General features: G+C 40.8%; 1 protein-coding gene across 1 annotated transcript in view; it reads left to right on the forward strand.

The window, feature by feature from the left end:
• The window catches only part of malrd1 (MAM and LDL receptor class A domain containing 1), a 348342-nt gene that overhangs the window by 242246 nt on the left and 90288 nt on the right, over window positions 1–15808 (forward strand). The window contains exons 27-28 of the mRNA XM_060825709.1: window positions 894–1051; window positions 4225–4426. Of these exons, the coding sequence (XP_060681692.1) occupies window positions 894–1051; window positions 4225–4426 (360 nt within the window). The remainder of the gene's footprint in view (window positions 1–893; window positions 1052–4224; window positions 4427–15808) is intronic.

The raw sequence follows: 15808 nt of genomic DNA on the forward strand, positions 1-15808 counted from the left end.
TCTCCCACCTGCATCCAATCATCAAGATAAAAACTATTCTTTCCCAGATGCTATCAGTTTTGAAGAAAGGTCACTCGACTCAAAAGGTTAACTCTGTTTCTTCTTCACTGATGTTGCTAGACCTGGTGAGTTTCTCCAGCAATTTCTGTTTGTAGTTCCATTAAATAGTTGTCCTTTAGAAAGATCCTTTAAGCATATATGCTAACTAAAACAACTCTGCAGTTTCTCAGTGTTTCCTTTCAAAACAAGAAAAGGAGGAGGAGCATCTCTGAGATATACTGATAATCAAAATACCACAATCATCAAGCTTCAAATGTAGTTTTTGAGACACAGATCTGCTGTTGGGCACAGGTTAAGACAAAGATGATAGCCAACAGATGCCCCGAGTTATATGAGGAAGGGGGCAACTAGGAAAAAAGACAAGATATCAGACAAAATAATCTAAGCACAAAAAAACTGTTTCAAAGTGTGTAAATGAAATTCCTCTGACATCCTGCAAAGAAAGCAGAGTGGCTTACTTTACTTTGACATTCTCAACACGCCTGCTTTATGTTCCACAAGACAGGGAAATTCATTAATCTGTACGATTCTCATTAATGTGGGAATTCATATGTCAAATCCTGCCTTTCATAGTGAAGTAGGCAATTATTCTTTTCACTGAGTTCCCGAGCTCACAATGCCAAGTATAGATTAATGTTTTTATGAGGGAAATATGAGTGATATCTTTTTACTGTCCGTATGAACATGGAAGCCGAGTTATTATGTAATGCTTGCATGTGAGTAAACATAACAGCATAAATTTTTGCTTTCTGTGATTTGCCAACTGTTACTTGCCAGATCCACTGATGCTGAGAAATTCAATAAATACGTAATGCTGTTTGTTTCTTTTGAAGGGATTGGAGGAATGTTTCTGTACATTAATTCTGCAGCTCAGCGTGAAGGTGACATTGCAAAAATAGCCACCACCCAGCCGTTCCCAGCAAGTGTTGGAGTCTGTCGCTTGCGTTTCTGGTACTATATTTACGGTTCAAAAGAAATGGGAACTCTGAAGGTAAGAGCAACATTTAAAGGAGTACAGTTGTTGACTAATAGTTTAAATGTAAATCCAATAAGTATTAAAATCCAAAAATACCAGTTGGTGTTATGGCCTGATGAATTAGTACATTGTTGTTTCAACACAATGATCTGATTACCAGTTATCCCCGATAAACAAATACGTTTTCACCCACTGTTGACTCTAGCCCCCCTGTCTCTGTTATATCTAATCACCCTTCTCTGAGTTAAAAATCACACAACACCAGGTTGTAGTCCAACAGGTTTATTTGGAAACACGAGCTTTCAGAGCACTGCTATTTCATCAGGTGGTGGTGGATTATAAGATCGCAGGACACACAATCTTAATCTCCACAATCACCTGAAGAAGAAGCAGCACTCTGAAAGCTCGTGCTTCCAAATAAACCTGTTGGATTATAATCTGGTGTTGTGTGATTTTTTAACTCTGTACACTCCAGTCCAAAACTAGCATCGTCAAATCCTTATCTGAGGCTGTGCTAACCAGCTCCCAATGACTGAGAATCCACAGGAGAAAGTTTCTAATGTTTTGCCTCTAATAAGTAATTAGTGGACAGATCAGGGAACTAAGGACTAGGTGTTGATGGTGGGGCCATGGAGTTGAAGTTCAAAATCAATCATGATCATATTGAATGGTGGAGCAGACTTGACCTTGTGGTCAAACCCTGCTCCTTTGTCGTATGTTCCTATAGTCTTGTGAAATGCACACTAGGATACCTTTCAGATGCTCAAGAAGGATGTTACAACTGTACATGGATCTCAGGATACAGTAAGAACAAAGAATGCTGAAAGTCTAGAAATATGGATAATTGAGGATGAATCTACAACAGGAATGGCAGTGTGTGAGGTGACAGAGATCTTGCCTGCCAGCTGGAGGGCTGGTGGTCACCTCTTTTCAGAAAGATCTGTTGAATTAAATGCAAGGCAGACACCTTGTTGGGCAGCAGTGGGCTTTCCCAGTATCAAGGACCTTAGGAGGGTGAAAGACAACAACCCCCTGACCCCACTCCTGACCCTGCCAAGCACTGCCAGCCGATCAGTGGCAGCCACTCGTCTTTGGTCAGCAGTGCACTGGTGAGGCGATGGCCATTGCTGATCCTACACCCACCCAAGGCCCAGAATTGCTGGGGAAGCCAGCAGAGGAAAAACAGGAGGACAGTGGGGTCATCATCTGCCTGATTAAATACCGCCACATTACAAAACATACTATGAGGAAGATTAGATTCCCTGCAGTGTGGAAACAGTCCACATTGACCCTCTGAAGAGTAACCCACCCAGACCCACTTCCCTCTGTCTAATGCACCTTGCACTATGGGCAATTTAGCATGGCCAATTCAACTAACCTGCACATCTTTTGACTGTGGGAGGAAACCAGAGCACCCAATGAAACCCATGCAGACACTGGGAGAATGTGCAAACTCCACACAGACAGTTGCCCAAGGCTGGAATCAAACCTGGGACCCTGGTGCTATGAAGCAGCAGTGCTAACCACTGAGCCATCATGCCACCCCGAATTCTATCCAAATGTGGAATTTCAGTGTAAATTAGACATGGTGACAGGGCCGAGAAAAGTGATGTTGCTGTGAAAACTACATTTGGCAAATACCTGATCAAATACGAGAAGAAAATTAGAAAGCAACAAGGGTGAATAAGATCCAGGGGACAAATGGTAGTGAATTCTGGAATAAAATTGGCAGTGAGTTCAAAGCTAACACTAAAGAAAACACCAGCAATGCTGGAAAGCTGAAATAAACAAAAATTCAACTTCTTAGCAGGTCAATCAGCATCAATGGAGAGGGAAACAATGTGAATGTTCTGAGTTAATAACTTTTCAGTAGACATTTTAATCAATTGCCTGAGTTGTCAGAGCTGACGGCGCAGCTGCCTGGAGTGCTTGATCCCAAGGGAATAGAATCCTTCTCCACCCGTAGGCACCCCAGAGTTACACCTCAAATATGGCAACAGAGAACTCGACAGTTTGACAAGTACATTTTGAAGCCATTTCCCTCCACAATTATTTTACCTTGTCCATAATCCTTCCCCTTTCAGGAGGCTGTCTTTGAAATCTGCCAAGAGTGTGGTGCTGGAAAAGCACAGCAGGTCAGGCAGCATCCAAGGTGCAGGAGAATTGACATTTCAGGCAAGAGCCCTTCATCACACATGCTGACAAATCTGTCAGACATTCCCGATGTCCCACTTCTCCACTAAAGCAGACGCACCACTGTTAGGGAGCATAAATAAAACTGGTTAATTGCCTAATCCATTGTAATGGGATCCAGGACCAATTTTACAATGGTCTTTGCACCGAGTGAACGAGATCATTTGCAGTATCGTCTTCTGTTTATCCACTGATGGTTGCGATCAAATTTCGAGGTTACGCAACTTAAACTTTCTCATCATCATTGGGAAAACAGTTTTACTTTTAATGATTGTGCTGCTTTTGGTCATAGACAACAACTTGTGTCCCCAAAGGATTAAAATAATGCTCAAGATAAGACCTGCCACTAAATTACAGAAAAATGATCCAGGCATCAACTTCAGTTTTTTTGATATGTGCTGGCTGCACGGCAGGTATTTGGCAAGATTTTCCTCTGTCTCAAATTCATACCAATAAATTTTATTTAAAATCACATACATTTTGCAGTATTTTTCTTTATGTTGGAATCTATTTGTTGTAATCCACAGACCACTTTTCTTTCATGGTAGTGCAAGTTATTTCCATTTTTTATTGATTTCCAAAGCCAAAATCTGTTTCTATAAATTGAATGCACTGTCACCGAGTTCTCTCACCTGTGTTACTGTCAAGTGAAACTCAACCTGGAATGGATGTTTGTAATGTATGACCAATAATATCTATTTGAAATGCTAAGCTTCCCCTGAAATAAGCAAAGAAAAAACACGGCGATTGAATTGTTTTTGGAGTTTTCCCATTCTTAATTGTTGATTTGATGCAAAAATCAAAATGAGCAATGTTCAAATTCACAACTTCCGGGTGAAAATTCACAGAAAATGTGTCTAGCATTCCAGACGCGGTAACAGCTCAGAAGCAAGATAGACTGTGCTTAAAGCAGTGACCCAAAAATGAAAAATGAGCAAATCCATTCTGTTCCCTGTCAACATGGTAATGGTTATGAAATACCGTTTCTTTTCTAGATATACAGTGCCGGAGAACATGGAATGCCCTTGTTGATGTGGTCAGTGACTGGGAACAAGGAGGACAACTGGATTTATGCCAATGTCATCATTTCCAACAACTATCCATTTAACATCCTATTTGAAGCTGAAGTGGGTGGAGATGACCTCACCGATATTGCAATTGATGATATCTCTTTTACCCTGGAATGTGTTACTGGAGGTACTGTACCATGAAACTCACTCTTCACTGTACATTAGTGACTGTCAGCAGTAATACGGGGAGTTTGCTCCTAACTTCTCGTTGTGAGACAGCCGCAGGCTCTGTCTTCATTCTAATCTTCAATTATGCTCTACTTGTATGGATGAGTTTTCAAATTAACCTTTAGGTTGCCTGTAGATCCCAGGATCCCTGTCTCCTGCAATGACTGGGTTTAAAAAAAATTATCTTGAATTCAAACTCTCTGTCACTAAAATAAATTCCATGCTAGAGAAATGAAGGCACTTGAAATGTTAGGAGTAGCTATACTTTAGCTGCCATATTAATGTTCGCAGGTCTGCAACTGTAATGTAAAACTGTTTTAAAATTTACGTTATCAACATTTTTTCTTCTTGTTCATTAGTCTTCCTTAATTTTTCTTCTCTTTGTGGGGAATGGTTCCACAAACACTGACTGTCATCTGCTTTCTTACTCAAATGCTCCTTTGAATCATGTCAGATGACCTATGTAGGTTGCCGTGTCTAATTTGAGAGATATTCAGCAACTACCACAACTTATAAGTTGCTAAGGTTACGTGAAAGCAGATTTTGTGTCAATCCTGTATAAAAAGACCGTTTTATTATTTTCAAGCTCGCAATAACTTTGGAATGTACAGTTGGCAGGATGTCTGGACCTAGTACAATCAGCAGGTCAAGCAGCATTTGAGCAGCAGGAGAATTGACGTTTCAGGCATAAGCCCTTCATCAGGAATGCCCGAAACATCGATTCCCCTGCTCCTTGAATGTTCCTGACCCGCTGTGCTTTTCTAGGACCACACTCTCGACTCCGATCTCCTGCAGCTTCAGTCCTCACTTTCTCCTAGTACAATCAGGAATTGTTGCATTCAGATTTTGTCCTGGTCACTGTGATAAGCAGCTTTAGACATTATTTACTCAGACACCTATTGCTTATGAACACAGTAACTCTTGTAGTGCTTAATATTTCTGCTGCATTCCCAACAAACAATCAATCCTTACAATTAGCAAAATGCCCTTTAATGATCCTTAGTCCCGCTCCCTCCACTTCCTCCTAGACTCTTGGTGTGAAATAGTGCAGGTGAATCCAGTGCCAGCGATCTTTTGTGTGATCATTGTGCCCTGTGTATTTGCTATTCTAAAACCAACAGCAACCAAAGGAGATACCTGGCTTTGTTACTGGCCTGTAAAAGTTAGTCGCAGGTTCAAGTTGAATTGCATTTTTTATAGGCCCCTTATATTCCACCTGTGCCATCTCCCAACTAACAGAGTACTAAGGGCATATTCCGAACTATAACAGATATTCACAACAGATTAAACAAACACATTAAGTAGATATGCAACTAGTACGCAAAAAAAATCAAATTAATTCACCTTCAGATCTTAGAGTCATAGAGACATACAGCAGGGAAACAGATTCTTCGATCCAAACAGTCCATGTCAAACATAATCCCAAACTAAACTAAACCCCAGCTGCCTGTTCCTGACCCATATCTTCAAACCTTTCCTATTCATGTACTTATCCCAATGGCTTTTAAAGGTTGTAATTGTACCCAGATCCTCAGAAAGATCATTCCACATGCGAACCGCACACTGTGTAAAGAAAATTGCCCCTCATTTCTTTTTTTAAATCACTCTCCTCTCACCTTAAAAATGTACCCCCAGGAGTTGAAATTCTCCATCATATGGAAAAGACAATTATCATTAATCCTATCTATACCCATCACTATTTTATAAACTTCTATCAGGTCACTGGTAGCATAAGAGGTACAGTTAGTAACTTTGCAGATGATACCAAAATTGGAGGCGTAGTGGACAGCGAAGAAGGTTACCTCAGATTACAACAGGATCTTGATCAGATGGGCCAATGATCTGAGGAGTGGCAGATAGAGTTTGATTCAGATAAATACGAGGTGCTGCATTTTGGAAAAGGAAATCTTAACAGGACTTAAACACTTAATGGGGGGGATCCAAAATGGCGGCGACTCAGCAAGTCTGAGTCTACAGTGCTCCTCCCGAGACTTGGGCAAAATGGGTCACCCACCCCCACCACACTCACCAAATCATTTAAAATAGGTGTTTAATTTAATTAGTAATTCAGTATTTAATTTAAACAATTTAATCTTCAGTAAAAATGACAAAAGGGAAGGGAGTCTGCAGGTCTCAGCAGACAGGAACCCCTCCCCCACCCTCTCCAGCTGCAGCAGAGGCCTCCGCAGCCGCCCCGGGGGACTTACCTACGGAGGTGAGCCTCGTGGAAATCATCTCCAAACTGGATGCGAAAATCGACACTTTTATTGAAGAATCCCGAAGTTGATGGGACTCAGTCTCGGCCGCGCAGCAAAAGCACGACCAAGACATTAAGAAAATTGAGTGCCGAGTCAGAGGGGCGGAGCTAAAGGCCGCGACCTCCAAAACTACAGCACAATCGGCCGTGGATCGGGTCCGGACTCGAACAGTGAGTCCGGACCTTAGAGAACCACATTGACGACGTTGAGAATCAAGGTCGTAGAAAAAATATTCGTTTGCTAGGCCTTCCTGAACAGGAAGAGGAAGGCCGGCTTACAGCATTCCTTGAACAGTGGCTTCCACAGTAGCAGGCCAGGTAAGGGTAGAATGGGCCTACCGGGTTGCAGTACGCGGGTCTAGCTCGAACCAGTGCCCCCGCCCGGTCCTGTTCCGGCTGCAGAGCTATAAGGAGAGGCAGATACTCCGAGAAGCCTCTAGAAATCTTGGAAAAGATCCCCAACCCATGATCTATAAAGGATCCAAGATCATGTTATTCCAGGACTTTTCCCCAGCTCTGGTCCGAAAGAGGAAGGCAATCGATGAGGCAAAGAAGTGTTTAAGGGACTTAATTATTCAGTACCCCTTACGCTACCCAGCGATGCTACGCTTTAACCATGAAGGATCCATGTATAACTTCGGATCGCCGGAAAAGGTCAAGGAATTTTTGGACTCTCTTAGATAACATTACTTACAGTGTGGAAACAGGCCCTTCGGCCCAACAAGTCAACCCGACCCGCCGAAGCGCAACCCACCCATACCCCTACATTTACCTCTTACCTAACACTACGGGCAATTTAACATGGCCAATTCACCGGACCCGCACATCTTTGGACTGTGGGAGGAAACCGGAGCACCCGGAGGAAACCCACGCAGACACGGGGAGAACGTGCAAACTCCACACAGTCAGTCGCCTGGTTCGGGAATTGAACCAGGGTCTCAGGCGCTGTGAGACAGCAGTGCTAACCACTGTGCCACTGTGCCGCCCACTAGATAAATTGTAAGAGATAATTGATTTGGCTTGCCTTCCCCCCACTCCAGTTCATATCCCCCCTTTTTTTTTACCTTTCTGTTTAATATTATCTTGGGGGATGTGGAGAGGGATTTATTTATTTGTTCTCTACTTAACGATTTTCTCCCCCCCATTGGGTTTTTTTTTTATTTTATATATATATAGGCCGGGGTGTCTAGTTAATGTTTGTGGGGGGAGGTGGTTACCTTATTCTATTTTACCTCTGTCTCTAGGAGCAGGGTTGTTTTCCCTTGTTATTTTGTATTATTATATTTAATTATTACTTGTTGAGGTTGTAATTTTATAGTTATGTATGTTTATACATGGTATTAACATTACCAAATATATCCAGGTGTTGGTGTGGGTGGGGGTGGGGGGGTGCGGTGGGGGTAGGATGCTCACTGTTAACTCTAACTCTGTAGTATATTTGAATTTTCCTCATCCTATTGAGGAGTGCCTGGGTCAAGGGTGGGGCACTGGTTGGGAGAGGATACGATGGACCTTTGGAAAGGAAGTGATACTCCCTGGGAAACAAGAGGGAAAATCTCCATTTAAATACATTTTTTTATTTAGAATTAGTTTTTTATTATACTGTTGTGAGTGTATTAGAGAGCCTTTATTTTTATGAATTTTGTATGTTCTATGCTTGGGATGTTCTGGATAGGGTTTCCCCTCCCAAAGGGTATCGGATTTGCCCGGACAATTATGGTTGATCAGTTGGTTAAGTGGTGCACCTAGAATGTCAAGGGGAGTAATTTGCCAGTCAAAAAGAAGAAAATATTATCAAATCTCAAGAAAGAAAGGGTCGATATAGCTCTCCTACAGGAGACACACTTGTTGGATAAAGTACACTTGAAATTACGACAGGGTGGATTTGATCAGGCCTTTTTTTCTTCTTTTAGCTCAAAAAGCAGGGGAGTTGTTATTCTTATTCAGAAGAATTTCCCTTTCAAAATCCTAAATCAGATAAAAGACAAATCTGGATGATATATTCTGATTAAAGCCCTTACAAATGGAGAGGAATATGGGATTTTAAATTTGTATTGCCCCCCGGCACATCCTTTTAAATTTATAACGGAAGCCTTCTGAAAATTGATGGCTCTCGGTACCCGTCATACAATTATAGGGGGAGACTTTAATTGTATTATGGATCCAGAAATAGATTGGATTCCCAAGAGTATTGCAGGAGTATCTCCCAGATCTAGACAATTGATGGATTTGAACAAAGAATTAGGATTAGTAGATGTATGGAGATGTCTTCATCCACAGGGCAGATATTTTTCTTTTTACTCCAATCCACATAAATGTCACACCAGAATTGATATGTTTTTTGCCCCCTCGATTTTTAAAAATTCCATATCATTCTGTAAAATAGGTAGTATAGCAATTTCCGATCAAGGCGAAGAACAATGGGACATCCCCTCAGCATTGGCGTATGGACCCCTTCCTGATGAAAGATAGTAAATTTGTAAAGTACTTCTCTCAAGAATTTAAAACTGTTTTAGAAATTAATTCAGGTAAGGCTAGCAACCCATCAATGATGTGGGAGACCATCAAAGCTTACGCACGAGGTTTGATCATCTCAAACTCAGCGACCCAGAAAAAAATTAAAGGGTCTGCTCGGAGCTCGCTTAAAAGCAGCTGAAACAGCATACACTGATAGACCTTCTATTATCAAATTGCAAAGGATTACGGCCCTTAGGACAGCTCTAAACACCACGCTTACCCAAATGGCTAAGAGGGAAATATTATTTGCAAAACAAAGGTTATATGAATTTGGCTATAAACCGGGTAGATACTTAGCATTTCTTGCAAAGAAAAGAAAGGCTCCTCAAACTATCATATCTATCAAGGAAAGTACGGGTATTTTGACTCATGATCATAAAAGGATTAACGCAATCTTTAGAAAATTTTATTCTGATTTATATAAATCGCAGGATTGTGAAGACAGGGCTAGGAAGATGCAATCATTTTTTTAAGAATTTGACCTTTCCAGACCTAACTCCAGAACAGGTATCGGTCTTAAATGCTCCCCTAACAATCCAAGAAATACTTGACGCAATCAGACAACTTCAGAGCGGTAAAGCACCTGGCCCAAATGGCTTTCAAGCTGAATTCTATAAAGAATTTACAGGAATATTGGCTGGTCCACTTATGGAAATGTATAACTACACATTCAGTCAGAGCTGTCTCCCGCCTTCATTGAAAGAGGCAAATATCTCTCTTATCCTTAAAAAAGGAAAGGACCCAGAAGATTGCGTGTCATACAGACCAATATCCTTGCTAAATGTAGATTTTAAAATCCTTTCTAGAACGTTAGCATTGAGACTAGAAAGGGTATTGCCACATCTCATAAAGGAGGATCAGACAGGGTTTATCAAGGGCCGTAGATCATCCAATAATATTAGAAGGGTTTTGAATATGATTCAAGCCTGCCATCAGGGAAAGATACCAGGAGTAGTAGTCTCATTAGACGCGGAAAAGGCATTCGATAGGGTTGAATGGTCATATTTGTTTTACACATTGGAAAAGTTTGGTGTTGGAAAGGTGTTTACCAAATGGGTCTCAATATTGTATAGTGATCCCAAAGCAGTTGTGGTTACCAATGGATTAGGTTTGGATAGCTTCAGTGTGGGTAGGGGCTGCCATCAGGGATGTCCTCTCTCGCCATTGTTATTTATGCTAATAATTGAACCACTAGCAGAAGCTATATGGGCTGATTCTAATATAACGACCCCGAGGATTGGTACAGGTAAACATAAAATTACCCTTTACGCAGATGATGTTCTTCTATTCCTCAGTAATCCTCTGATGTCGTACCTCGCTTAATCCAAGTTATTAATACATTTAGCGCATTCTCAGGCTATAAAATTAATTTCTCAAAATCAGAGACTATGCCAATGGGTGGCCTTGCTATGATACCCCACTTAGTGGACAGATCCCACTTTCCCTTTCAGTGGTCCCTGGAGAGTTTCTTATATTTAGGCATTTTTATTACCCCAGTATTTGGTCAGTTAGACAAGGCTAACTTTGTGCATTTACTGGAAAGTTTAAGGCAGGACCTCCAGCGATGGGGAGACCTTCCAATTTCCTGGCTGGGTAGAATAGCACTAATTAAAATGAATGTCCTGCCCCGTCTCCTATACCCCATGAGAATGCTTCCAGTGATGCTGCCAAGGCTGGCACTACATAAATTATATGGCTGGTTGGGTTCCTTTATCTGGAATCATAGACAGCCCCTCATTAAGCTGAAGAAGCTGCAGCTTCCACAGGCAAGGGGAGGATTGGACTTCCCAGATTTTAGGAAATATCAGTTAAGTTCCCTATTAAGTTACATAGCTGATTGCGTCTTGTCTGACCTGCAATCATCTGGCTGGACATCGAGGCTTCTCAAGTAAAATGCCCACTTATTAACCTTTTATTTTCAGACAAGAGGAAAATCATCACGGATCACTGTAAAAACCCTATAATACTAAACACAATTAAAGCTTGTAATATAATGCGGCAAAATGAGGGCAACTCACATAAAACATCCCCCTATGCTCCGATAGTGGGAGCATGGGGATTTCAACCGGGGTTTACAGATGCCACTTTTAAACTCTGGAGATCCAGGGGTATCTCATGTCTAGGGGACCTATTTAAAGATGGGGTCCTGATGTCTTTTGAACAGCTGCGTCAGAAATTTGGATTACCTAATGGAGACCTCTTTCGATACTTCCAAATTCGAGAATATATACAGAAGAAGACTACGTTATTATATAGTCCTTATAAATCAGATATAGAATGTAGAGTACTACAACCAATGGGGGTACCCTCTGTCAGTACTATTTATCATTTACTACATGATGAAGTATCGGGGGATATGGACAATCTGCTTAAAACATGGGATCAGGATTTGGGACTAGAAATCTCTATAGAAACGTGGAATGATATTTGGGAAAACGCCAGCAGAATCAATATCTGCAACAGAACTCAGGCCATTCAGCTGAAGATACTTCATAGGGCCCATATAGCACCGGATCGATTGGCAAAATTTAAGGCAGGAGCATCTCCAATGTGTCCCAAATGCAAAATAGAGGTGGGCACTCTGGTACATTGCCTATGGACTTGTCATAAGATCCATAGATATTGGACTAAAGTAGCAAGTGCCCTGACAGATATTTTAGGAATGGAAATTAGAGTGGACCCTGTATCTCTCCTTTTGGGCTTTTCGAACTTTTCCTCCCTGGATACGCACGGGAAGAGACTATTTTCTATTCTCTCTTTCTGTGCAAGGAAAAATATTTTGATGAACTGGGTGGCTGAGGGCCCCCCTGGACTTTCAAATTGGCACAGATTACTTATGGAATATATTCCCCTTGACTTCCTTACAAATATGGTGCACCAAAAGACCGAATTATTTCATAAAATATGGCAGCCCTTCTTGAATTATTTAAATACAGATATTTCAGCCATCCTAACAAGAGCTTTTATTTAATTGAGATTGCGAATCAGGCTGGTCCGGGGCCCCTTGGGAGAGGAATCCTGCACGAATACGGGTTTTGTTACATTTGATGTTAACATATTCCGAGCATGTATCTCACTATCCAACTTCTGTGTTATCCGTTGGTTTTTATTTTCTTTCTCTTATTTGAATAATGTAAGAGGCTTGATTATACACTCTGGTTAGTTGTGGGTTAGAGTAGTAGTTAGTTGAATTTTGTTTTTTTTCTCTCGGTATTTTTCTTTTGTTAAATTTTGGTTATTATTTATTTAAGATTTAATTGTATATCAATGTTTGTACTTGAGAGTTTTGTTTATTTTTGTAAACTTGTAAAAATGTTAAATTTCCAATAAAAATATCTATAAAAAAAACACATAATGGTAAGGTCTATGGAGTGTTGCTGAACAAAGAGACTTTGGAATGCAGATTCATAGCTCTTTGAAAGTGGAGTCGTAGGTAGATAGGATAGTGAAGAAAGATATAAAAGAGATCTAAGGGGCAACTTTTTCACGCACAGGGTGGTGCGTGTGTGGCATGGGCTGCCAGAGGAAGTGGTGGAGGCTGGTACAATTGCAACATTTAACAGGCATCTGGATGGGTATATGAATAGGAAGGGCTTGGAGGGATGTGGGCCAGGTGCTGGCAGGTGGGACTAGATTGGGTTGGGATATCTGATCAGCATGGATGAATTGGACCAAAGGGTCTGTTTCCATGTGTACATCTCTACCACTCTATGACCTCTCAACCTCCAATACTCCAGTGCAAGAAAATCCCAGCCTATCCAGCCTTTCTTTATAACTCAAACCTTCCATACCAGGAAACATTCTGATAAATATCTTCTGAACCCTCTCCAGCTTAATAATATCCTTCCTATAATTGGGCAACAGAACTAGAGACAGTATCCCTGAATAAGCCTCACCACTGTCCTGTATGATCTCAACATGACTCTCAACTCTTATTGACTGTCATTCTTTCACAATGCATAAAGTAAAGCGTACTTCCAAAGGCTACAAATAGCTAACACAGCCTGAGTTTCTGAAAAATCCCAGTAGCAAAGAAGCTGATGACCATAAGGGTGAGACAGCACAGTGTGTGGAAGTTGTTGTTGAGTTGGAGTAACAAACATGAAGTTGAACATGGTTGACTGCTCCTGAGTAACTTGTTATCATAAGTGATAGAAATGTAGAAAAATGTGCAGATCATTCAGCCCATTAAGCTTGCCCCACCTTTTTAAATCATGGCTGATCAACTATTTAATGCTTTCTTTTGCAGTATATCTCTGTCTGTTATAGTCATTAGTCTCCAGGTTTCTACCTTGAACCTGCTCCATGATCATGTTTCCACAGCTCTCTGGGACAGGGCATGCCAAACTCACCATACTTTGAGTGAAGAAATTCCTCTTTATCTGAATCCTAAATGGCCTGCCATTATTCTGAATTTATTTCCCTGGTTTTAGGGCCCCAGCTGGAAAAACCACCTGTATCCACCCTATCGTGCCCTGCAAGGATTTTGGACATTTCAATGACATCACCTCTCATTCTTTCAAGTTGTATAAAATACAGACCCAGTTTCTCAATCTCTCCTCATAAAACAATCCCATCATCCGACGATTAATCTGGTATATTTTGATTGCAGTCACTCTATGGCAAGTATATCCTTCCTTAAGAAAGGATTCCAAAATTGTCCATCTTAATCCAGGTAACATCTCACCAGATCCTAAACAACAGGAGCATCTTCCATGTCTGTACTCAAATCTTTTGGAAATGAATGCCAAAATGTAGATGACCTTCCTAATTACTTGCTACACCTGCATGCTCGTTTTTAGTGGCTCAGGAACAAGGATGCCCAGATACTTTTGGATATCCAAATTTGCTAACTTCTCAGCAGTTAAGAAATATTTTAGCTTTATTTCTGCCAAAGTGAATAACTACAAACTAGTTTGCAATTTATTCCTTCTACACAGAATAGCCTATTCACTTCACTTCCCTAAGTTCTCCTGGTGCTTTCTTGTATCCTCTTCACAATGTTTTTCCAATCTGCAAATCCAAACCACAATATTGTTTATGAAAATCGGTCACCTAGACTGATCCTTGTACCACACTAGTAATGGCTTCATCCAGAGAATGATCTGCCTATTCCTACTCTCTGCTTTCTGTTGTCAAGCTTTGTTTGCACTTTCCCCCCTCAACCCCGTGTATTCTAATTTTATTTACTACCTCGTATGTGCAATCTTATCAAAACTTTCTGAAAATTCAATTGCACCCCATCTTCTAATTACCCTTTGGCAATGGTAAAAGTCATGTATTCAAAATAATCAAACAACCTTGACAGACATTACGTGATACATTCCAATCACTGCTTCAATGGTGACACGTAGCATCATCATACTTTAGCAGCTGATACATATATTGATTAATTGATTTATTGTCATGTGTACTGAAGGACAGTGAAAAGCTTTGTTTGTTAGCAGTACAGGCAGATCATAGTAAGCAAGGACATACGGATCATAGAGTGAAAAAAGAAACAGGCAGAAGTTACATTGCACAGGGCGTGTGCTAGGCAAGATCAACATTAGCAAGCTCAGCATTATTTGAAGCTAGGGAGTTTATTTATCAGGCTAATAATGACCGGGATGAAGCTGTTCTTGAATCTGCTGGTGCATGTGTTCAGGTTCTGTATCTTCTGCCTGACAGAAGAGGTTGTAAGAGAGCGTTGCTGGGGTGTAATAGTTCTTTGATGATGTTAAGCCTTTCTGCTGCAATGGGCCATGCAAACAGAGTCCATGGGAGGTTGGATTCTGTGATGGTCTGGGTTGTGCACACAACCTTCTGTAGTTTCTTATGGTCCTGGTCAGAGCAATTGCCATACCAGTCCCGGACAGTTTGCTTTCAATGGTGCATCTGTAAAAGTTGGTGAGTGACCTTGTGGATTTGCCAAATTTTCTGAGGAAGAAGAGGCATTGTTGTGCCTCTTGGCTATTGCATCTAAGTGAAATGGTTGTCATCCCTCCTAAGAACATGACATTTTCCACCCTCTCAACCTCCATTCCATGGCTGTAGATGGGGGCATGTTCTTCTCTCTTCTTTTTGAAGTAAATGATCAGTTTTTTGGTTTTGTTGATTGGATATTGGACATGTCTCTTGCAGTGGATAGTAATTGCTCTAAATATTAAATTTGCCTCCAATGCTTATCACAGAAACAGCATATACATTTATAATCCTAAATTGTGAGGGATCTGTTATGAGAATGACGCTCACTGTCAAATATTCTCCTGACAATGATTTTACACAGCCCAAGTTCCATACATTTGATTTATTCACACCACAGCTTATGGTAATATTCATCCCTATGTAACAGCTGTAATGTCTGAGCTTTAAAATGTTTATAAAGTCTGATTGTTTATGAAATATGATTGCAATGAGCTACAAAATTAATTATCAGAAAGAGAATGAGCAGAACTTCTTTCACTTTTAGTGAGTTTCTCTGCTTGCCATTCAAGCAAACTCTTCATATTAGAACTTTTCTTCCTGCTAGAGCATTTAAGGTTTCTGATGAATATATCTCAGCATTTGCAATCTACACTTAATCAT

Source organism: Hemiscyllium ocellatum, chromosome 5 (genome assembly GCF_020745735.1).
Source record: "Hemiscyllium ocellatum isolate sHemOce1 chromosome 5, sHemOce1.pat.X.cur, whole genome shotgun sequence".
Lineage (NCBI taxonomy): Eukaryota > Metazoa > Chordata > Chondrichthyes > Orectolobiformes > Hemiscylliidae > Hemiscyllium > Hemiscyllium ocellatum.